The sequence below is a fragment of the Microchirus variegatus genome (assembly GCF_963457635.1).
Source record: "Microchirus variegatus genome assembly, chromosome: 3".
Lineage (NCBI taxonomy): Eukaryota > Metazoa > Chordata > Actinopteri > Pleuronectiformes > Soleidae > Microchirus > Microchirus variegatus.
The window spans coordinates 29,740,746-29,763,882 of NC_139804.1; the positions used below are offsets into that span (position 1 = coordinate 29,740,746).

At 41.6% G+C, this 23,137-nt stretch overlaps 1 protein-coding gene across 2 annotated transcripts; it reads left to right on the top strand.

The window, feature by feature from the left end:
* The first annotated feature begins 9,218 nt into the window (after nt 1-9,218).
* Nucleotides 9,219-22,889, top strand: egln2 (egl-9 family hypoxia-inducible factor 2). 2 transcript variants are annotated; one of them, XM_083886742.1, is made up of 7 exons: nt 9,219-9,476; nt 10,102-10,965; nt 11,110-11,589; nt 19,031-19,150; nt 19,305-19,441; nt 20,803-20,870; nt 20,950-22,889. In XM_083886742.1, the coding sequence occupies exons 2-7, from the start codon at nt 10,321-10,323 to the stop codon at nt 21,000-21,002; spliced, it is 1,503 nt and encodes a 500-aa protein (XP_083742868.1). In that variant the 5' UTR covers nt 9,219-9,476; nt 10,102-10,320; the 3' UTR covers nt 21,003-22,889. The 2 variants fall into 2 exon arrangements, with proteins under 2 accessions (XP_083742868.1, XP_083742867.1); XM_083886741.1 differs by having other exon boundaries at nt 9,221-9,476; nt 10,102-11,589; nt 20,950-22,887.
* Nucleotides 22,890-23,137: the final 248 nt, after the last annotated feature.

Sequence of the window (23,137 nt, forward strand, 5' to 3'; positions counted from 1 at the left end):
CCACCATGCGAATTAGGACAACCAGACACGGTTGCGTGACAGTCAAATATGTATTAGTTTGAATTGCGAACCGCAGTTGATCGTTATTTATATTTTTGTGTGTGTGTTGTTGGACGTTTGCGTTTATTGTCAATTCACTTCCGCATCAAACGATACATTGTAATTACAGACGAACGCCACACGATGGCGCCAAAGTAGTGCAAATATTTAAAGCACCTTCACATTTGTATTGTAAATGGTGTTAGTGCGGTGTAGTAATGCATTGATATTAAGTAAATAAGATTATAATATTAAGTATTAAGTATTGTTAATCTGTATGAGCTGCACATTTGAGTCAAGCCAAGTCCATTTTATTGATACATAACAGAAACAATTTCAGCAAATTACAAACAAAACATCACATTTACAAAGAAAGGAGAGTATGTATATATACATATATATATATGTATATATATAAAACCAGGAGCATTTAGAAAATTAATAACACCAATGACAGTTATCATCATGACTACCGTCTTCATACTTCTTTTCCCGACAACATCTGGGGTTGGTGACCCTCAGAGAAGGACAAGCCATTGATGAAGGACAGCTGAGTATAATATTAACCTTAGCAGTAATGAGTAGCAATATAATATATTGTAAACGTTATAATATGTGAGCTGTGGTGTTGAAGCCGGGCCACAAGGTTTGTCTAAAAAATGTGTCTGTTGTGTGTGTGTGTGTGTGTGTGTGTGTGTTTTCTCTGGGTTCGCTAGTTTAAAAAAAACAAAAAAAACATGCTCATTTGGCAAATTGGACACGAAATGGATGGTTGTTTGTTGTTTGTTTTTATGGCACCAGCACTCCCTGCGGCCGTCATGTGGAGGATGAAGGGGTAGATGGATGGAGGGATGATGATGTTGAAGCTCTGGAATCAGGGACACCTGTAAACATGAGAGAAATGGGAATAGAAGAGACAACTAGTGGGAGGGAGAGAAAACAAAGTTATTTTGATGATAAAGTGTGAGTCCACTCCTGACAGCATAACTAAGCGATGGTTCAGAGTTCACTTGAACCAGCCCTAGGTGATTATGTTTTATTGTATTGTATTGTATGTTTTATTGAAGAGGAAAGTTTTCATTTGAACATTAAAGGTAGGGAGTGTCTGCGGTAACCAGTAAACGGTCGACTTGGCTGACCTCATGTTTTGGATCACTTGTGTGTGCGTGCGTGTGTGTGTGTCCCACATGCAGCTTCTGGGCTGATTAATACAAATTGTTTTCCAGTATTTTTTGACTCAACATGTCCAAAACATCAGAGATTCACCTCCACACTGACTCATGGTGTTTATGGTTATGATCATATGGTTCAGTTATGATCTCATTAGAGAACGTGTTGCATTATTCCACAAATTCTGGGTCTTATCTCGCCGCTGTTGAGTGTGCTGTAAACGTAAATGGCTGCTGGTGTATTTTTTTCTGGCAACTGGACAAGTGTTCAAGAATGTTTTCTGCAAAACAACAACAACAGAGAGAGGCCTGCACTTAAGCTAACATTGCTTTTTGTTGTTGTTTTTTCTCACCCTGACCAATTTTCCACTTCTTAATCAGATTTCACAGACAAAAAGTACTGATTTGAATTTTTAGACCCTAAACATTATATTAATAATAATAATAATAATAATAATAATAATGATAATAAGAAAACATCTTAACTACTTTTCTCTGAAGGTCCTCTTAAAGTTATTTGGCTTCCTCCATGACTCAGTATGGCAAACATCATGTAACTTTTTCAACAGGATGTCTTGGGTTATTTCATCATATAATGTTATCATTACAATTTCAAATGTGGACACAGAACTATGCGATAATAGGTAATTGTCACTGTCACTTAGCTTAAAGAAAAGAGACATTTTGTACATAATCAGCCATATAATGAAACGTTGACCAGTAAAAAAAAATGAATGGGTATTGTACCCAAGTGGGACGCAAGTGCTGCGGGGAGTGGGGGCGACCGGGTTGGTGTTGAGGTAGCACAGTGTAATCAAATGATGTGGAACACCTGTAGGCAGGTGACCGCGGCGTTTTTGTAGGCTTTTGTCTCCATGCGGCGTGTCGTGGCGTCGATAGAAGACAAATGTATGTTTATGTGTCGCGGAAATCGTTTAATGTTCAACAAAATTCCGTTTAAACACAAGCGGACTGAAGCTTTTTTTTGGGATGAGGAGAGGAGACGTCATTCCCCAGCGGTGTACTCTGGAACTGCAGGTAATTTCAGTTTGTGTGTGTACGTGCGTGCGTGCGCTAGTGTGTGTGTTTTGTAGTTTTAAACGTATGTATTTTGTATTTAGTTGGTTGTTCATTGTGGATGTTTATGGGAGTTACACCGAGCCACTGCCTTGTTGTTGTTGATTTTTTTATTTTTTAGTATTTCGTAATCTGAAGCCGCCTACTGTATCAACATACTGTGTGCAATAAGATAATTACAATAAAGATTGATTTGATAACACTTTCACAACATGACCATGTTATACAGTAGTATGACCCCCCTAGTTAGCATGAGTTGATTTTTTTTGCTCCAAATGAAGATTTGCCTGTGTTGACGGAGTTGTTTTTGTAGTTGGGTCTTTATTACGGTGGCCTTGAGGTGCAAAACACAAACGCTAATCAAAAAACACAAACGATTGTGTTTATGATTTGCGTTTGTGTTTTATTGTCCCTGTGAGTTACGCAAGATATTTCCACACCAGTGTTGGCAAGAGATTTCGAGTTCAGTCATTGTGTCGCCCCAAATCAGCAGTTAATGTGGTTAGTATGAGTTGGCAGTAGCTTCAGCTTAGCACGAAAAGCTAACATGTAGTCATGCTAGAATGGTGTTGGTTAAATCGTGGATTCCACCTTTGCTGGAGTCACTCCTTTAGAAACAGTTAGAGCTGAATCGATAAATCGAAATTAATCGGCAACTATTTTAAAAATCGATAATCGGTTTGAAGCTTTTTTCATTATTAAAGGTGCATTGTGTAATAAATCTAAAGCAACTGGCCATAAAATCCTCCTAATATGTCACTGAGACTCAGGAATAATGTTCATATAACAAACTGAACTCACCAACAGTACAGACAAAATATTTTGCAGACTGCAAATCATGTTTATGTTTAAACGTGCAGTGCGCTGTTCAGTCTGGCTAGTGTGCGTATGATACTTGTCAATTTGGGCACCAAGGGTGTGCACGCTACAACTTTAGTGGGGACCAAAACAGCTGAACATCACACCTGCTCAGCTACTGTTTTCTAACTCTTGTGAAGATGAGAAATCCCCTCCCAAAACTTCCTGACCTGCAGTTTCAATGGAATGAGTGATGCATACTCTGCCTTGGCACAGATGTGTGTTTATGAGGGAGAGCTCTGTGCTCCCATGTCTCCTCAGTGAGGGTGAGTGGACGTCCTCTTCCTGAGGGTCCCTTTGTCTTCTTTATCTCGCACTAAATCAGGTGACAGGCGCTGCTTTTTGGTTATAAGACCACGCCTGTCACCTGATTTAGTGCAGAAGTACGGAAAGCTTCGCAGGGGTCGGTGTCTGTGTGCATCAGTGAGGTCTTTGAAGTGATGCGCAGGTCGCTCTCACGCTACTATCCACAATAACAATGGTAGACTGTTTGTACTGTATACTAACACACACAAACACAAAGGTAAGTGCTATCCACAGCCAATATTATACCAAACTAAAGCAGAAAAGGGTTTCTGAAGACAGAAATTCCCATTATATTTTTGGCACTGTATTAAGGAAGGCTATTGGTACAGTTCATTTCCAAATTCCCATACATTTCCAGTGTCACCTCTATCACTCCTTGTCCTTTTGACTGTCTCTCACACACTTACTAGCCATGCCTACTGCCCCAACTAGTGCTGACTGGTGCTGACTGTGTCCCCAGCTTCAGGTGCACCTAGCAAACTCTCTTACTCCTTACTTTGTAACTTATCGCTCATTGTGCAAGTCTGTATAATGAAGCCCACCCCTTTTTGAAAAATGTAAATGCCTTTTGTTTACAAAAGGGAGACATGACCATGCAGGTCATAGGCAAGCTGTTTTGATATAAACAGTTGTATCTCATGTTGTCTGTTTTTATTGCACAGATTTCATTCACATTTTAAGAATCAAATGTATACATGGAAACATTAATGTTGCCATTTTTTGTTTCGTTTGTCAGCAAAAGGCTACTTAAGGCCTCCACGAGCTGTTGACTCTTTGTTGTTCCCCTTGCTTGACTCCTGTGGTGTCAGTGGAAAGGATCTAAAGAGAGAGACAGACAGGGAGAAGGAGGAGATGTGTACGTGCAGAGCTGCACTGGTTGCAGTCTAAGGGATTTCAGTCAGCTGCATTGGGAGCCCTAGTCATTGTTTTTCAGTCATTGGGACAAACACATGTATACAAGTGTCAACTGGGTAACAAATCAATGATGTGCTGACATTAATATATAGAGAAGTCAAATAAGTCATTCAAAGAAGTTAAACAAATGCACAAGAATGCAAAAATGAAATGCATCAAAATGAAGTGCTGTTTTTAAATTTCCCATGTAATTCTAAAGTTTTCTTGACGGGAATTATTATGATGTACCAACACTACAGGATACGAAGCTGCCGGTGTTATTGAATTCAGCAGGTGTTTGAATGTGTAGTTCCAAGGTTATTTTCCTTTAATTAAGAAATGGCTTTCCTTTTGATCTCCTGGTAAATGGAAGCCTTGATTTATTTTTGAGGTGATTTGTTTTTAATATTGTTGAAGCTAATGGTTTCAACATGTGTGTGTTTATAAGTAATTAAGTTAGTGTTAAGTTCTGTGCCAAACCTTTAATATTTTGACCGTACCTCAGGCAATGCGGGAACTTGGTGCATATTTCTTGTAATGAATCATCCTTCATCTCTCACAATCACGAAAACAATGGTATCATTGTAACAGGATTAGGTCGGACTTACGGTTGTTTGGCAGTGGCAGAACTCGGAAGGGACTGCTATTTCTGGTCTTCTTTGCCCAACACCATGTAGGCCGCATGACTTGAAAATGAACCCGTGCAAACATTTAGTGTCAAGAATTTCCTTTGTCCTTCTTAACACACTACTCCTGAGCAAGGTCAACCTTTGGCCAACTGTGTGCTGGTGGAAAAGCTCTCTCAGGGTGAAACCAAACTTCCTGGCCACGTCTTGCTCTTCCACTCTAGCATCAATAAATACGTGTCACATCTCAATGTCGGCAACAATAAAACGCGGAATGAGCACCGTAGATCTTTGATCTGCTTGTTTTAGATTAGATTATCAATACACTGGTTATAAAATGACCTTTGAGTCTCCCACTGGCAGAAGAGTATGGTGATGATTGCAGCCTTATCCATTGTCTTTAAGTGGCCAGTGTCCTGATTACAGAGACGAGGTCTCTATACCTCAGTTCCTTATTCGTTGAGGCCAAACAATATATTTTTGTTGTGTTACATATTTCATAAGCTCTTCTTTAGTCTGGGTAACTCTGTAATCAAATTCAATCTTCATGAAGAAATGATTAATTTACTCAAAGGTGTATGACATCAACAATGATCTTTCCAGCTAAAGACATGCAAACTTCCTACAATGTGAATTTAGGCCTATATTTTAAAATTTGACCATGGCAACTGAGTTCAATCACTCAATAATGGTATATGAAACAATCAATACCAGTTGCAGCTTCACTAACACTACTATTATCTTTGAGAATGATTAAAGGACTTGTTCAAAGTTCTGATAGAACTGTTAATTTGCTTACTCACTGTGATTTGGCTGAGAAGTCAACTGTTAAAATTGAAAGGCAGTTGGTTAAAGTTCAGCAAATATGGTTGAAACGACATTAGGAAGCTCGTTTACTGAGAAATTAATTATATCTCGATAGATTAATGTAAAAAAAAACAGTCTTTCTCAATGATTACGAGACCTTAATAGAGTGGCAACAAAAATATCATCCAATACAAATGTGGAAATATTCCTTTAAGGTTATCATGCAAGAGGTTAACTTCTCCAAAAGTTGAGGTCCCTAAAAAGATGTTTACATTAGTGAGAACACTGCATTAAAGCATTGAAGAAAACATTTTATTTGTCCCAGTAATCAATACATAATTACAATCTCAATACTGATTAAAATAGTTGTGATTGTACATATTTGTGTTTGGTCTTCATGAACAAAAACAATATCACAGTAGTTGTGTGCTCTGTAAAGCACAAGTGTCAGATCAGACTGAGGGAGTGTTTGTGAGTTATGATACGTCATAGGGGCAAGAAGTATTTATTCCGTCAAACTTGTGAAACCGTTTTTTGAGCAGTGGAATTCACTATTCCTTTGTGTTTTCACTCGTGCTCCAACCTGTTTACAGTCATCTCACTAACAGTGCCATTGCCTCTGTCTTGACAGAAAACAAAAAATCACTTCCTGTGTGCAGCGTGTCGTGTGATGCTTAATCTACATTGTGTGAACTGATTTTTTTTTTGAGTGTAACAGTCATTTAGATTTGCAATAAAGTTTAACACGAGTATATGTTTCAGTGAATTTGGTAAATGGGCGAATTTGACATCCCTTGCTTGAGACCCACATGCAATACCTCAACAATCCACCAGTGGGCCACTGTGCTGCCATTTTGACTGTGCACTAAAACGTATTGAGGTTAACGACTTTATAAACGTGCCTGTCATTGTGTTCCTATCTGTAATTCCATTAATGGCATACTTCCATACACAGTGGCTCATATGCGAGTGCTTCAGCACTGCCCAGGTCCATCTATAGGTTGAGATACAGCTGCGGTGGAAGCAGAGAATGGATACGATATGCCAGGCTTTTGTCATCACCTTCTGTTCCTAATCCCTCTGGGTGAGGCACTAATCCTATATCCTATCCCCTGGCATTACTTTACTTCCTTTTGCTAACAAAACATAGGTTCACAATACTAAAAGGCATTGGTCATTGTCTGTGTGTGCATACACTTGCATTTTAGCTTATTATTTAGCTTGTGTGTTGTGTTTGTAGCAGATTTTGGTGCCTTGGGGAAAGAAAACAGTCAAACGTTAAGTTTGACCGTTAAGTTTGACCTTTACACTTCAAACTTACACTTTAATTAGTAGCTATTATAATAAATGAAGTGACATCATTGAAGGGATTACTTGACTGTGCACTTTCACTGGAAACCTGTGCACGCATTCACAGCATTCATACGCCCTCGTGGAATGACTTCTTGCAGCGGAAACCCATTTTCAGACTTTACCCAGCAACAAGAAATGCAATGTTCTGATTGGCTGATAGGTTGCTAATTCAAGACGACTGTATGAATGAAGTACGGTGAGCGTGAGTGATACTACAGGTGCGTTTGTTGTCATTTCCACTGTACGATGCTGGCATGATGAGATCGAACAGTAGCCAAGAACTTGACACTTTGCAACAAGATGCGCACTGATGCGCAAAATTGAGGACTGTTACACTATGATTTGCGGCGGACACGCTAAAATTTATTAGCTAGAACCTTTTAAGCCATGTTTCAGTTTGGTACGGTACAGTTTAGAAAGTAAAGCCCTCGGTCAGGCTTGCGTTCCGACTGAGAACAGTGCCTTCACTTTGTAGGCGTGTGTGCTGTCTGATGGTATACATAGCGAGATACATAGTGTGACGTTGTACCGGTGCAACGACAAAACACAGTGGTCACAACACAATGGACAACAGAGGACATATGCGTATTTGGTTAGACAGAAATCTATTCATACCGATTTTTGTTTTTCCATTAGCGATAGTACCTGGTACTCGGATGACGAATGTGGCAGTATCAGTATTTGCTTCCTACCATACATAAAAATGTTGCTGAACTTTTGCTGTGTAATTGTAAACCAACAATTACTAAAAACAAACAACAGTATGATATTTTGCATGGGCACTGCACTAGTAACTTAAAAGGAACAGAGATCTTTAAAAACAAACAAACAAAAAAACATACAGGACTAAACTGATGGAATGTTTATTGAACAATCTGAACAAAGAAACATAAAACATTACATTCATTTGTTGCCAGTATGTGTGAAGTAGTGGTTAGCATTCTCGCCTTTGCAGAAAGAAGACCTGGGTTCCCTGGGTTGGAGCCCGGGTTGGAACAAGGGTCTTTCTGCAAGGAGTTTGCATGTTCTCCCTGTGTGTGCGTGGGTTCTCTCCAGGTTCTCCAGCTTCCTCCCACAGTACAAAAACATGCAACATGGGGATTAGGTCAATTATTCACTCTAAATTGACCGAAGGTGTGAGAGTGTGAGTGAATGGTTGTTTGTCTCTATATGTGGCCCTGTGATGGACTGACCAGGGTGTACCCCGCGTCCCTCCTGTGGAGGATAAAGCGGTAGATAATGGATTGATGGATATATATTTATATACAATATATTGTAATTATTTTATATACTATGTAAATTGATTAAAGGTACAATATGTAGTATTTATGGATTTATATAACCCAAAATCCACTTTTTATACATATTATGTGCTCCTGCATTGTCTAGTCGCTGTATAATAGTTTTTGTTTAATTTTCGTAGTGTTTCAAAAAGTCATGTTAAATAACATGACCGCGGTTGCATAGCCACTGTTAGCAGCGAGACGCCATGTTTCTACCGGAGCCTGTAAGGACAAACGCGAGAGAACAAAACAAGCGTCTCTTTAATTGTAGCAGAAGTCCCGCCTCCTCTCTCTCCGCTTCGTCTTCTACGGCCGCGGTAGCTCGCCCTCTCCCTCACCTCACGAACCTCATCTGCTGACACGGAGAAAGACGACGAGGACGACATTTGACCAGCTGCGGATACCGTAGCGCTCAGGGAAGGGAGGGGGTGAGCAGAGCAGCAGGTCTTTGTTGTAAATTTCAGCCTCTCCTCTAGATGGCACTATAAACTACTTATTTCCCCTTTAATTGGAATAAAGGGGCAGAGTAAATACGATTATTATTATTCTTTCTGCTCTCGTTCACACGAGACTTGGACAATTTTGTGTTGTTAAACATTTTTAAATAAGTGAATGAAATTAAATAAATAAACTACAACGTGTTTTCCCACACCTGCTTCAAACCAGTCCATAGTACTTGTGTATGTAAATGTGTGTAGGGTCGGGCGTAGTACTGATCACGTGGTATGAGCTCGAGAGAGGGAGGAGGAGGAGGAGGAGTAGCGGGTAGAGAGTGGGAGAAAGGAGGCTCTCTGCTCGTTCGACATAGCGATGAAAGAGTTTGTTTCTCGGTGACTGAGGAGACCTCGTATGGCTCTCAGGCTCTCCGTCTGCCCTGTAGTGTCGGGTTGACGCCGGGTCGTCGTCACCCCCGTGGACAATATCATCATCATTATTATTTATAACCGACCAGAATATTCTCTGTTACACACACGCGCCACGGGCAAGACATACCCGGAAATAACATGCGTACTCTCCGCCTGTCACGTACGCTCACCGAGGATCTGCTTTGCTGTGGGATGTAGGTGAGCATTGTACCACGCTGGGGCTTTCGAGGGACGTTTTTACTCTGCTTTTCACACTCGTTTGGAACGTTATCAATGTATTTAACCGCGTCAAAGCGTTGGCTTCAAATACATTTATACATTCGCGTATTTGTATGACCCAAACAGTATCCTGAGGCTGCTAAGTTGAATAACTGACCTCTATAAGTAATTTAATTGTCGTTTCTTTTACAGTCAAGAATATCTTTAAATTGCATACAAGTGCTATTTTAAAATAAATATGGTATCTCTGTTTAGTTTGAATAAGCCGGTCAGTAAGTGCGAGTTTGCTTCCTAAGTATCTTCCTTTATTATAAGGGAATACAAATCAAATATTTAGCTGCAATAAATATTAAAAAGATGAACTTGATTTTAAATTAAATTGTAGTCCAATAGCTTTTGATAACTATAATGGTTGAATATGTTATAGTACATGGACATTGTTTTCTTTTACTTAGGAAAGAAAATGAATGTTTTCAGGTCATAGTATAAACATAAATCCAGCGTAGACTTTAAGAACAACAACAAAGACTTGTTTAAACTGCTTTTATTTGTCCTCCTCTGTGTTTATTAATAGGACTAAAGTGTATCGTTTTACTCTCCACAGATATTTTACGCAACGTCAAAATGTCCATTAAAGTGGTACAAGTGAACACGCAGCCTGAGAGTGTTGAATGACGGTGGTGGCGTGAAGTCAGACGCGGAATTTAGGACATGAAACTTCTCTGCTGTGTGTGCAAGTGGAAGCGCTCTGCCGTTTCTGAGAAAGCCAGAAAATGAAGCGAGGACGTGAGCTACGTGCGCATCCAGCACACGACGAGATGAAATGGAGAGCTTGGGACGCACTGACACTTTAAACCCAAGCTCTTCCCTGCAATCCGTCGCTGCTTCAGCTTCACAAGAAGGAGGGACGAGCGGTCAGCGGCTCACCTGTCTACCGGCAGAGATTCAGCACACGTACCGGGCGGGCATGGGGCTTAACGGCGTGTGCGCGGCGCCGGTCGGGAGTCCAACGGCCGCGGAGTTACTCGCGGGTCTGGCCTCTCAGACCGACTCGCCAGGAATCACGACCCGGACGAAGATGTCCAAAACCGGCGTGCCGCTCTTCAGCGGAGGCGTGGTGTCACCATCAGCCACGGTGGAGGGCTGTCACGCGGGTGCGCTGGCTCACACACCGAACGGTGACCCGGCGCAGATGAAGGGTGCTGCGTGTGTAACCGGTGACGCCACGTACCCCGTCATTAGCAGAGTCTGTGCGGGGGACAGGAAATGTCCTGAGAAGTGCCCTTCAGTGACGAGGAGGGTCAATGGCGACTTGAAGGGCAGGCAAGTGCAACAGCAGAAACGGAGAGGTGGAGAGAACTGGGTGACCGAGACTAGGCTAAACACAGGGTCACCAGCATTAGGAGGTTCTGTGAACCCGGCTTTTGTTTCTACAGACTCTCACTCAAAGAGGAGAAAGTTGACACAGGTTAGTGTACCTCAAAAATCCTCAGAGGCCCCTAATGGGGCAGGAGTGGTTACCCCACTCTCAACCACTGTCACCTGCAGCAGCAGCATCAGTTCCAGCTGCAAACAAAAGACTACCAATCATGTGCCCTGTGTCACTCCCCAGTCTCCCTTTACCCCACCGGTCCCTCGCACTAACCAGCACAACGGACCTAAGGTGGTCTCCTCAGACACGTCAGCTGCATCCAGCCAGGGTCCTCCTGTGGAGGCTAACATCATCCCTAGTGCACCATGTCCTGTAGGGATCGGCTGGTCAGCAGAGAGTTTATCTCAGCAGTACATCATCCCATGCATGAAACACTATGGCATCTGCGTGAAGGACAACTTCATGGGCCCTCAGCTGGGGGACAAGATCCTGGGGGAGGTGGAGATTCTGAGCCGCAGTGGGAAATTTCGGTGCGGGCAGCTGGTGAACCAGAAGAACATTCCCTCGAACAGCATCCGCGGTGACCAGATCGCCTGGGTGGAGGGACACGAGCCTGGCTGCGAGGGCATCAGGGATCTGATGTCTCACATCGACGAGGCCATCATGCACAGTGCTGCCAACGGACAGCTGGGCAACAGGGTCATCAATGGACGCACCAAGGTACAGTAAGAGGAGGCACAGCCAGAAAAAAGAGAGAAAGCATGAAAAGAAAGATAATAAAAAAATAACATAACATATATATATATATATATATATATATATATATATATATATATATATATATATATATATATATATATATATATGTGTTTGTTCAACACATTCAAAACATGTTTTACGAAAAAAATCTTTGTGACATTTATCAGGACCGTTATTGATATTGAACTTTTTTGAAATTATTTATTGGGATAATATAATGTATAATATGTATGGTCTGCTCCATTTTTGCTTTGCTACTGCCAACATGTAAGCTAGCAAATACACACACACACACCTCATCAATAGAGTATCAAGGTTAGGATGTCACGATAAGGTCTGGTCTGTTTCTGGCACACACAAGTTCTCTAAGAATTGGCCTTGTGCTGAACCTTGCTTCTGACCCTGACCATGTGTCTGGGCCTGCCACAATTTGCACCTCTGTGCCAGCTGTCATACCACTTCATACCCACCAGTAAAAGAAATATATAATATTATAAAATATATATCGATTGTAACGGCAGACTATCGATGTACATATCTGTGTTGATAGAATGTTTGAAATAAAACCAACCTTGCAATTTGGAGGATTTATGTCTCAGCAGCAGCGTGTCATACTTCCGGCAGCGGCGGAGTGATTCCACTGCCGGAAGTATAGTGCTGAGAAAGTAGTCCCTCAGAAATCCATGTGATGAGACGTTAGTTTTGTTTCAAATATTATTCTATCAACACAGATATGTACATCGATAGTCTGCCGTTACAATCGATTTGAACCATTACAGGCAAAGTCTGCAGTTTTTCCACAGATGCCTCGTTCTGTCAGGATTTTAAGATTAGGATGGTTTGAAAACATTTGTCAGGACCAAAGTGCAAATTTCCCGAAAAAAAGCTTAAAAAATAAAATAAGAATAATGGTGAAAGATGTTACCAGCACTTTTATTATTGCAGTCTAAATGAGGATGGCAGAGGGTGGCCTATTTATATTCTCTTAAATGAACACACGTCAGGATTTTCTTAGATATTTCCCTATATGCGTGTTTCTCCTTGATAAAACCCTCGTTTTTTTTTGTAATGTATTTACCCCATAGCCTTGTTCACCCCGTCTGGGTAACAGCACTCATAGCACTTTGCCCTCTTTATCAGTCTCTTCCTTTACATAAGCTTTAGGCAGTGTTTAAACAGGGGCTAGCTGAGTCTGACTTTGCTATCTTGGGCACAAGCTGCCAACGCTGCTGTTTGGTCAAAGTCGTGCCAAAGCCTAAACAAACTGAAAAACAGTCGAGGAAATTACGTGACTTATGTCCTGGTGAATCTAATAATTTCTCATTTTTTATATTTTCACAATATAGCTCATTTTCTTTTAAAAATGTAGTGTAGAAGGAACCTCTGTCTTTTAAATTTCGCTGTGCACAAAACAAAAATGTCTCCCAAGGTAAATCTATTGATTTAATTTCATTGCAGCTAAACCCTTCATTATAAATGACTATAATGAAGTGAATTTTAAATAATATTCTAGTATTGTTTTCACTGGGGAGTGAGTATGAGTGAAGAGAAATGCATATAAATAGAAATCCAGGAAGGAAGTGAGTTTATAGATAATTTAGATAACTCGCTGTAGCCTGCGTCGTAAATCATTGTCTCATATTTGACCTTGCAATGACTAACCGATGGGTCCTCGGGTAAAAATGTTAGATGACCACATGGTGACCGTTGCCTTGGCAGATCACTTGATTTGCTCTTGGCACATTTAAGTAAAGTTCAGGGTTGCACAGTACAAAATGTTCTGGCTGGATGTTCCTGAGGAGGAGGAGGGAGGGTAGGAGGCGGCTTAATGATAGATATAGCACTGAGGTGTGTGACGCTTGATAGGTCACTGTGACTTTTCCGTTTCGTGACGATTATCCCCCAAACCTTTTGTCTTTGCCGTATTCTTTCATTTTCTTCCAAACATTTATGCCAATCTCCTTTTCCTTGCGGTCTTTTTTCCTTTGTCTTATCAACCCCCTTTTTAACTACTTGGACAAAATATTTCCCAGCAGTTGCCTTGGTAACAGGCCCATACAGTGTCGAGCTGTGTATTGTGTTTAAGAGAGGTGGAGAACGACAGGAGAGGCTGGCAGTACCCAAAAATAATGCTGTACCAACGGTGGTTAATATTTCTGCTCTCTGGCTCCCGTTAGTCAGCAGCATTTGAGACATTACAGGATGGAGCATATATGGATTATAGATTAACAAGACGCATTGTTATTCTGTCAATATGGTGCAAGGTGTTTTATGGGGAAAGTCTTGTTTAAGAAGAGAAGCAAAAGAGTGTAGGAGTTTAACGGAAATCAGGGATAGGGAGCAAAGAGTGGGAGGACTGTGTTGAGTAAGCATGAGAAAGGCCGATGCAGCAGCAGCAGCAGCAGCTTTTTCATGAAGAGAATGTGTGCCGCAGCAGCGTGTCCTCACATGGCCCGCATAGAGCGCAGCAGTGCCACCATGCAGGCAGCAGGCAGACGTCATGTAGTAGCACAGACGATACAGCAGAGCTCCGGCTCTGCAGGAACTGCATAGATTGACAGACAATAAAAGACAATAAAATGAGAAAACAGAAGTGCTGTTATTTCTGTATTGCTTTTAATTTATGTGATGCTGAAATTACTGGATGGTATGGCCCTAACTACCTCATCGTCTTTTTGGTAATAATGGGTAATAACACATTTCCTGTTTCTGTATCATAATAAGCATTCATGTCAAGATCTACAAAAAACCAGACTATAATTATAACGTCCATAACCCTTTATGTGTATACTCGCATACTAATGACTATCAGATTTACCGCATAATGAAACTATGGACAATGCAGATTGTCAGATTCAGTCTTAAATCCAGAAAACCATCACTGAGAAGCAGTAAACTCGAGGTAAATCCAGCCAAATGATGGCCGATGACAAGAAGGCCAGGAAAGGACAGCGGTGACGATGCATTGTATAATAATTCAGGCTTTAGTCTCCTTCACTTAATGACTGATCCTGATGTATAACGCACCCTGTGTCATCCAGGCTGCTGCTGAGTAATCAGCTGTGGAAATGGAGTAAGACGGCAGAGCTGCTTGACAGTTAGTGAGTTAACTGTCTCCCAACCCCCGCGGAAGGCAAACATCAGTCGTGTTGGAATACATTTGAAGCTGAAATGAAATAGACGACGTAAAACTGATTCCACCACATAACGGCGAGGACACCGTTCACGTTTATATTGATCCTCTATAGCCTCGCCCTCATGAGGTTGATCCTTTTGGCTACAGAATACAGAAACATTATGACTCACTTCACAGCACAAAGGAACTGTTATTCTGCATCCAAAATGTTCACCTGATATTTATTGTGCTTACGATGACTCAGCTGTGGTCTCGTTGGCTGATTGAATTTTTTTTTATTGTGATAACCTTTTTGGCCATATTGCCCCAGCCCAATACAGCATCATCCCCATCTGTGTTTTAATACCTGCTGCTTCCCGCACACACACACACACACATTCATTCATTTGCTCCTCACTCCTCCTAATGCCAGTATTTGTTTAGCGTTTTCCGCCCTCATCTCTTCACCACACATTCATCTTCTCAGAGACGCACACCCCTCATACCCAAAATGAGCGGCCATCACCTTGACAGCCCAGGTATCTGCCCAGTGCTGCCATTAAGGCGTTGATGCCATTGCCGGAGTTTGGTGCCAATTTACCCGACTGTGGGCACAGATCTCAGGGTAGATGAAGGAGAGAGATGGGCAGAAATGACAGATAGTATCGACATGCTGTGTCACGCTCTGTTTGTGTGGGGTTTATGCTGCAGGCTGGGATTGAGCTGTCTTTTGTGGTGTAATACAAGCAAATTGTTGTTACTTTGCGTTTATTGATGCTGTTACTGGTTTGAGAGAAGAAGCTGTTTGCTGGGAAAATACTTGTGTTATATATATCCCTTCTCATTAAAGCTGTACTTAATGGCATTCAAACTGTTGTGAAATAAGTCGACAGTGCTGCTTTTGGCTCCACACGTCTTTTTCTGTTTCTCACTATCAGTGTTTTGTTTTTCGGTCACCTGGGTACTTTCCAGCATTGCGCAGAGGGTGATGTGTTTTATAATTCTTATGCCACCGCTATAATGATGTCATGATTTCACTTTATTGCATCACACCCAGAAAATACAGAAAACATGGTGTCAGGGCTCCACAGTGCCACCAAACCAAAGTCACTGACCATTTCCTGAGTTTCCCAAAAATTGATCAGTAAGTGGCAACTGAATCAACACTGACCATCACACTTGACGATATACTCACTACAGAAGACCACACTACACCATAGTATAGTATAGCACCATCGTTCATTATATAGTATAGGAGCTTCATCTTTTCATGAGAGTTGTTATAATTCAGTAAATTCTGACAGTAATTTGTTTGTTTGCCATCCAAAAGGTTAAAGCGTCAAGTAGCCCAATTTATACTCCTGTGTGAAGTGCTCTACGTCGGTTACGGAGAGCCATCTATGTCGCCGGAGAGCCTGTCAGAGAGCCTCTCCATCGTCTCTGACTGCATGGAATATTTTTTAAGTGTCCGTCACGCCATTAAAGGACAACGGAGATGACAAGGGCTGCGATTGGTCCTCCGCTAGTCTCCGGGCGGCATCAACGGGCATGCGGTGGGTGCCCTGATGATTAATATGAGGTAGCACACGGCATAGAAGTTCATCACATTTGCCAGCCAGCATTCGGAAGTTCCTGAAGTGGGTTTCTTCGTCCATGTCCCTCATCGGTCCTATAAGACTGTTATATTCGCCTGCCATCAGTCTCGGTACATTTAGTGGACGTACATACCACCTCCGGATGCGTCTCCTCAGTCTTTCACGTCTCCATTTTTGTATCAAAAGTATCTGTGTTTCAATGTTATTCAGCTGCAGCAACAACAGTCTTTCTCTCTCAGACGCCCTTGCTCACTGTAGCCAGAAGCAACAACAACCTTGCGTAGCGACCCCTACTGATCGGGCGGGAAATTGCAGTGCGTATCCGACACCGTGAGAACTATGAGGGCTCGAGGTCTCCGTGGTTACGCAATTTGAAAATGCATTACGCAGGTGTAGAAGTACAATGCGGGCTTTAGTGTGACCTACCCTTATACTTTTTTATTACAATTGCAGGACTCTGGCTTTGACTCTAGTGGAACTTGAATTCATGTTATTGCTAAACCTTGTGTACTATTTCATGTCGAGAACTATCTGCACTGAAAAGGGTCCATTATACCAGGATGAAGACATGCTTGAGCATCACTTTGCTAATATACAAGACCAACCTTCAGTCGCATCATTGCAATTCAAATGCAAATGTCACAGAATTTCACATGCATGAAAACAAAGCTGGTGACGCACTAAGACCTTTGCACAGGACTGCATGTCATGACTGAAGCAGCATAGGTAGAAGCAGCCGTGTTATGGTGACAACAGTAACACACAGGAGCGTCAACAGTCAAATAAATAACTGTCCACATATTTCACATTGTCTAATATTATGGTGATAAATCACCATGGCAGCAGCAGTCCCTATAAGAGAGTGGGTATACAACACTTTATTAGGCACACAGAACACCTAATAAAGTGGCAGACGTATCGCCTTGTGGTCTTCTGATGCTTCAAGGGTGCCTTTTTATCATCTCAAACCAGTCGGGTAATTCTCCTCTGACCTATGGCATCAACAAGGTATTTTTCGCACTGAGAACTGCTGCAGACGACATATTTTCTCTTCTTTGGACCATTCTGTGTAGACCATAGAGATCAAACATGCCAAGGTCAAGTCCATTCAATCACCAGTAAAATTTACCAGCAGCCTTTTATACATTTCTTCATACAAATCTCCTCCGTTTCCTTTTTGGAGCACATATCTGCGAATAATGTGACGACACGAGCAGCAGGAAAATCTTGTGGCGTCACGGTCTACATGCATGACCAACTACGATGTAAACCTTTAAAAACATTGTTGCTGTAATATAAAGTACTTTTACCAAACACCCATGAAGTGATGAAATAATGACGTGTGTGCGGTCGGTCATAGTGTTTTTGTTGCGTTAGATGCGCTCATTATGATGTAGCTTGTCTGTTTGTCGCGTCACTTGGCAGCCAGAGCAAAAGGTCCAGTGCTTAATGAACTCTGACTGAAAGTGTTGGTCAGTCGCGCACACACACACACACACACACACACACACACACACACACACACACACACACACACACACACACACACACACACACACACACACACACACACACACCCACACCCTTACTTACTCACTTGGCTGTGAGTGAGGAGACAAATACAGGGCAAACAAATGTTCACTTTTATCGAAGGCATCATAAACAACACAATGACGCACGCATGCGTCTTGGAAATCTATGCGAGCACTCTTTTGATTTCCACAGCGTTAAGGCTCACAGTGTCGTATGAGAGTGTAAATGATAGTGTCAGGCAACTTAAATCGATGCTGCAGCAGTGCAGAGCCTGTTAGTCATGAACGAGTGTCCCGGAACTGATCTGAAGTGATGCACTCACTGATATTGTAACTTTTGCTTCCCGTGCACTGCATTATAAGTCAAAAAGAGTGACAGTATCTTCCTTCTTCAGTCTAGTACTCCCTTCCTTCTATCACTACCTAGAATCTGTATATGTCAGCAGCATCTGGTGTCTGTCAGTACGTGAAACCTCTGTAGGTTTTTCTTGCTCTACAAAAAAAGACGACACCTGAAAGGTCCCATTCAGACGTGTTCTTAACCCACTGTGTCCTGAATGCCTCTTCAGATCCCATTCAAAAACATTGCATGTTGTAATGTCAGGTGTGAACAGTTAACTGTAATCAGATCACTCACTCAGGACAGATGTTAATACCAGGTCTGAACAGCGTAGCCAGTGAAGGCAGTTAAATAATGCAGCCTGAAACCTGAGCATCTTCCTGTGATTCAGACTCCACTTCTAATGCTTCACATCCCCCAACACACAGATGTCATGCAGGGGAAATACCAGTGTGGGGGCCATTGTTTGAACATGGATACTACTGTACCTGCAGGTTGTTTTGCAGCTGTGAAAAATATATTATATGACTCTCCTCTTCTGCTAAATATGAAGGTGTTCTACCCATACAGAAAGTTCACTGTGAGGCAATGTGGAAACCAAATGATAAGAGACAGCATAACAAACAATGAAATGTAGACCTGGTCTGAATGCTGATTGGTTTCCTTTGGCTCATCCCACTAATAATTGATTTATTCCCTCTAGTTCGTTGAACTGTTGCCTTTGAGTTGTAGTGGGTTCATCTGTTTGTCAAATCATCCACAACAAAACTCATTGTTCACACAATAAATGATCCTGTTTTATTCTGTTGGTTTTTTTTAGGCCATGGTTGCTTGTTACCCAGGTAACGGGGCAGGATATGTCCGCCATGTTGACAATCCTAATGGTGATGGACGCTGCATCACATGCATCTACTATCTCAACAAGAACTGGGACGTCGAGGTACATTTATGATCTACCGTTTCTAAATCTGAATCATGCTGACCAAAACTGTGTGGTGTCGTCTTAAAAGAAAAACCCCAAAAAAGTATGCAATTGTGTGCCTCACTGACTGTATTACGCTCCATTATAAAGACTGTGTTGTTTAAATTTGTAGAAACAAGGAGGGTTGTTGCAGATTTTCCCTGAGGGCAGAAATGTGGTCGCCAACATCGAACCTCTGTTTGACCGACTGCTGATCTTCTGGTCTGACCGCAGGAATCCGCATGAAGTCAAGCCGGCCTACTCCACTCGGTAAGTCAAGAAACATGATGAAAAATACAAACCTAAAAAATTAAGTAGTAACAGTAGTGTCACAAAAGTCGCTTTTTGTTTATTTTAACAAAGCAATGGCACGAATGTTGACTTTTGACTTTCTATGGAACGGACATCAGAGTGATGTGGCTGCAATCTGTGCATCTTTTGTTACTCGCGTCAAATAAGTAGGTCAAACTGGTCTTTGTCCACTCTGAAATAAACTCTTACCCTCCATCGTTCCAACAAAGCTCCTCAATCCGTCTGGTAAAGAGAGAGGATGTTCACAGACGCATGTAGTGACGCTGCTGTAAGGGAAATGCTGTGCTCATAAATGATCGTCTCTGTCTGAATGTATAATTTCTGTCGCTAGCCAGAAAACAAAACAGCGCTATGATGTAGAGCTGCAACTAACGATTATTTTCGTTATCGATTGTTTTCTCGATTAATTGTGACGATGTTCTTGAATCTTGTTTTGTCCACAAACCAAAATGATTCAGTTTTAATGATTTCTTTGTTATGTGGAGCAAAAAACTAAGAAAATATTCACATTTAAGAAGCTGAAACAATCAGAAATCTGGTTTTAATCATGAAAAAAGCTTCCAACCGCTCTACTATGATGAGAAACCGAGAGAGTCATCTTAATACGCACCGATTGAACTCATGGTGGTTTGAATGTAACATTAATATTTAAACATTACACACCTCAGCTTTAATGTGTTGATTTTATTCAGCGTGCCTGGTCATCTCAGTAGCTGCCAGGTTTTGATTGCTTAGACATGACGGAAGATACAGGAGTGCGGCCTTGAAATGTCTTGGTTAAAAAGCTCTCTCTGCCTTTTTCCTCCTTCCTTTATTTTTTTAATAAATGTTTCTTTGATGCTCATATGAAACGACCCTGGTCTGTACATAAAGAGACACCTGCGCACACAACACTATCTGCACTATGACTGCTGGGGGTGAGGTGTGGCCGGAGGAAGGAAATATGTGTTTCCTGGGGGGTGGGGGGGGGGGGTTCGATAGCACGACTCGTGCTGGAGAAGCATAGACGACAGAGACGGGAATAAACAAAACGCAGCCCCCACAGGAGACACTGACTACACTGTGTTGTTCATGTGTACGCATGCAGGCTGTAATCTGTCTTCTCTGCCTGATGATAATTACTCACCCCCGTATCATTCAAGCGTCATTTCCGCAGAATAAAAATGGATTGATGGAAAATTGATTAGTCATTGTTGGTTTCAAAGTGCATGTTGTGTGTCTGAATCCCCACAGTTGCTAGTTCCTTTTGGACTTTGCAAGTCAATATTTGACCCTGGACAATGTTCTTTGTTTGTTTCCTGCTTTTTTGCGTCATTCAGCTTTGCCATCACAGTCTGGTACTTTGATGCTAAAGAGAGAACAGAGGCTAAAGAGAAGTACCAGCTGGGTAAGCTTCATTACACCTGTACCATCATGTCAACTCAATGTCATATGTGCCTAATATGTTCTTTGTCTCTCGCTTGCAGCAGCAGGACAGAAAGGTGTTCAAGTGCCTGTCAGTCAAAACGGCAAGACATAAACGTAGAATCAGCGCAGAGCACTCTAAAAAAATGTTATGTGCCTTCTTTGAACTGCGAGTGGACGTCATGGTCATAAAGGGAGACGCTGTAAATCTCTTCATCTCTGCAGCGCCGTGTCACGCGTTTATTGTCAGCTGTTAAAAGTCTCGTCACAGCGGAAGCGACGCAATGTTTTCCAGCCCACGTGACCGACCTGCCGATTAACGACGTGGCAAATATAGAGCACAACGGGGACTGGATTGTGTGACAAAGGTGAGATCAAGATGACCCTTCGTGGCAAAAAAACACACAAAACAACACAAACATGAATGAAGAACTATGAGAAAAAAAATAAATCATCACGGACTCCTGAATATTATTTTGTTGTGGTTTTGCCTGTTTCACTTATCAGTGATGTGACGTGTTTAGAAATCCTAGTTTGACTTCATACACAAATGATAAATCAGTGGACACGGTGGGTGAGAGTAGAGGGAATCAATGCCTCTGAAATTCCACAATTCCTTTTGACTGTGATATGTTTTCTTTATCTCATAGTGTTTGTGTGTGAGTGTCGATGAATAGACAGGGACACGGAGAAGACAAAGCCCACAAATAATTCTCCCGAAAGTTGCCCCGTGCCTCTCATTTGGTCAATCCTGGCTTGAACTCTAATCCTAAAGATCACACTGATGTAATTACAATTTCTAAATAATCTGCATGAGGAGAACTCCACACTTAGGTTTTAGTCCTTATAGCACACTGAAGTATAGTACCAGGACTTTATTACGATATCTGCAAAAAAGAAAAACTACTGCCTCAACAATGTTCGTGCCACAGAAATCCTTAGAATAAAGCATGAGAGTTTAAGTTTTTTTCCTTCGAGGCAGTGTGTGTGTGTCTGTGAGTGTGAGACTGTCGAGACTAAACTTTTTGTAATACACAAAGCTTTTCTAGCAATTTCTGTTTTACACAAACTCGACTCACACTTGAGACGAGAGGCAAAACAGGGTTTGATGAGTGTTTTTTGTGTGTTTGTGTGTGTGTGCGCCTCTTATGTCTGTATGGAGCTTCAGTTTGACTGTCCATTTGTTAACATAATGGGAATGGTACACTCTCACCGGCCACTTTATTAGGTACACACAGTTCACCTGATAAAGTGACAGGAGTGGCACCCAGTGTGTGTGTTCTTCTGCTCTTCTTCAAGGTCTTAATATCTCGGGTTGTTATTTGAGTTTGCTTTTCTATCATTTCAAAAAAACAGTCTCCCACGTCCTCTGACCTACGACCAGCTTTGTCTGGTGTCAACAACCGTAACCACGTTCAAAAGTCACTTCAATCACCTTTTTTCCCAATTCTGCTGCTCAGTTTGAGCTTCGGCAGATCGCCTGAAAGAACAAACTATTTATAAAAGAGGATATTATATCAAAGATTAGAGGCACGAGAGCGGACGAATGCCCTCGGTCGACCTGTAAGCACAGAGTAAAGCAAACACTGTTCGTGAACAGTTACTGGCTCACGTTGTGTGAAAATGTGCATGTGCACATTTCCATGTATGCAACATATTCTGCCGTCTTTGACGAGGGGTTCACACGACAGGTGTCGTCTCTTCCAGAAGTTTATGAAGCACTTTATTGTTTGCATTGGTACCATGTGTGAATGATATTAAAAGTGTAGATCGATGCCTTTTATGCTGTGCGTAATATGTTCATTCAAATGCAGTAGAAACGAGAAGAACGTGATATAGTAAATGCTTTAAAAGAGAAAATATTAGGAGGATTTAATTGAAGCTCATTTGTTTTTGCACACCAAGTGTAATTGACTTCACTGGGAAACAAGAGTCCCAGATTTATTTAGCCACAGACACGGGTTCAAAATAAAGATCAACGTCAGTCGCTTGTTGCACAAGGACTCAAAAGTGAGTAACCAAGTCGGTCTGTTTATTTGAGTGAGCGTGAAAGATGAGCAGCAGATGTTGTGGTGATGTTGTATTCAGGGGTTTAGACAGAGGTGGAAAGTAAGGAAATACATTTACTCAAGTTACTGTATTGAATACTTTTTTGTGTATTTTGTATTTTTTAAGTACAATTTAAAAGTAACTAAGTAACTTCTACTTAAAGTACATTTCAAATTAACTACTTTTTACTTCTACTTGAGT

Bases quoted from the DNA above. Each gene is read 5' to 3' on its own strand.
- egln2 (XM_083886741.1), top strand. From the start codon at position 10,321: ATGGAGAGCTTGGGACGCACTGACACTTTAAACCCAAGCTCTTCCCTG. The intron at 19,442-20,802 runs GTAAGTCAAGAA...TGCGTCATTCAG, and splicing joins AAGCCGGCCTACTCCACTCG to CTTTGCCATCACAGTCTGGT. The intron at 20,871-20,949 runs GTAAGCTTCATT...TCTCGCTTGCAG, and splicing joins TAAAGAGAAGTACCAGCTGG to CAGCAGGACAGAAAGGTGTT.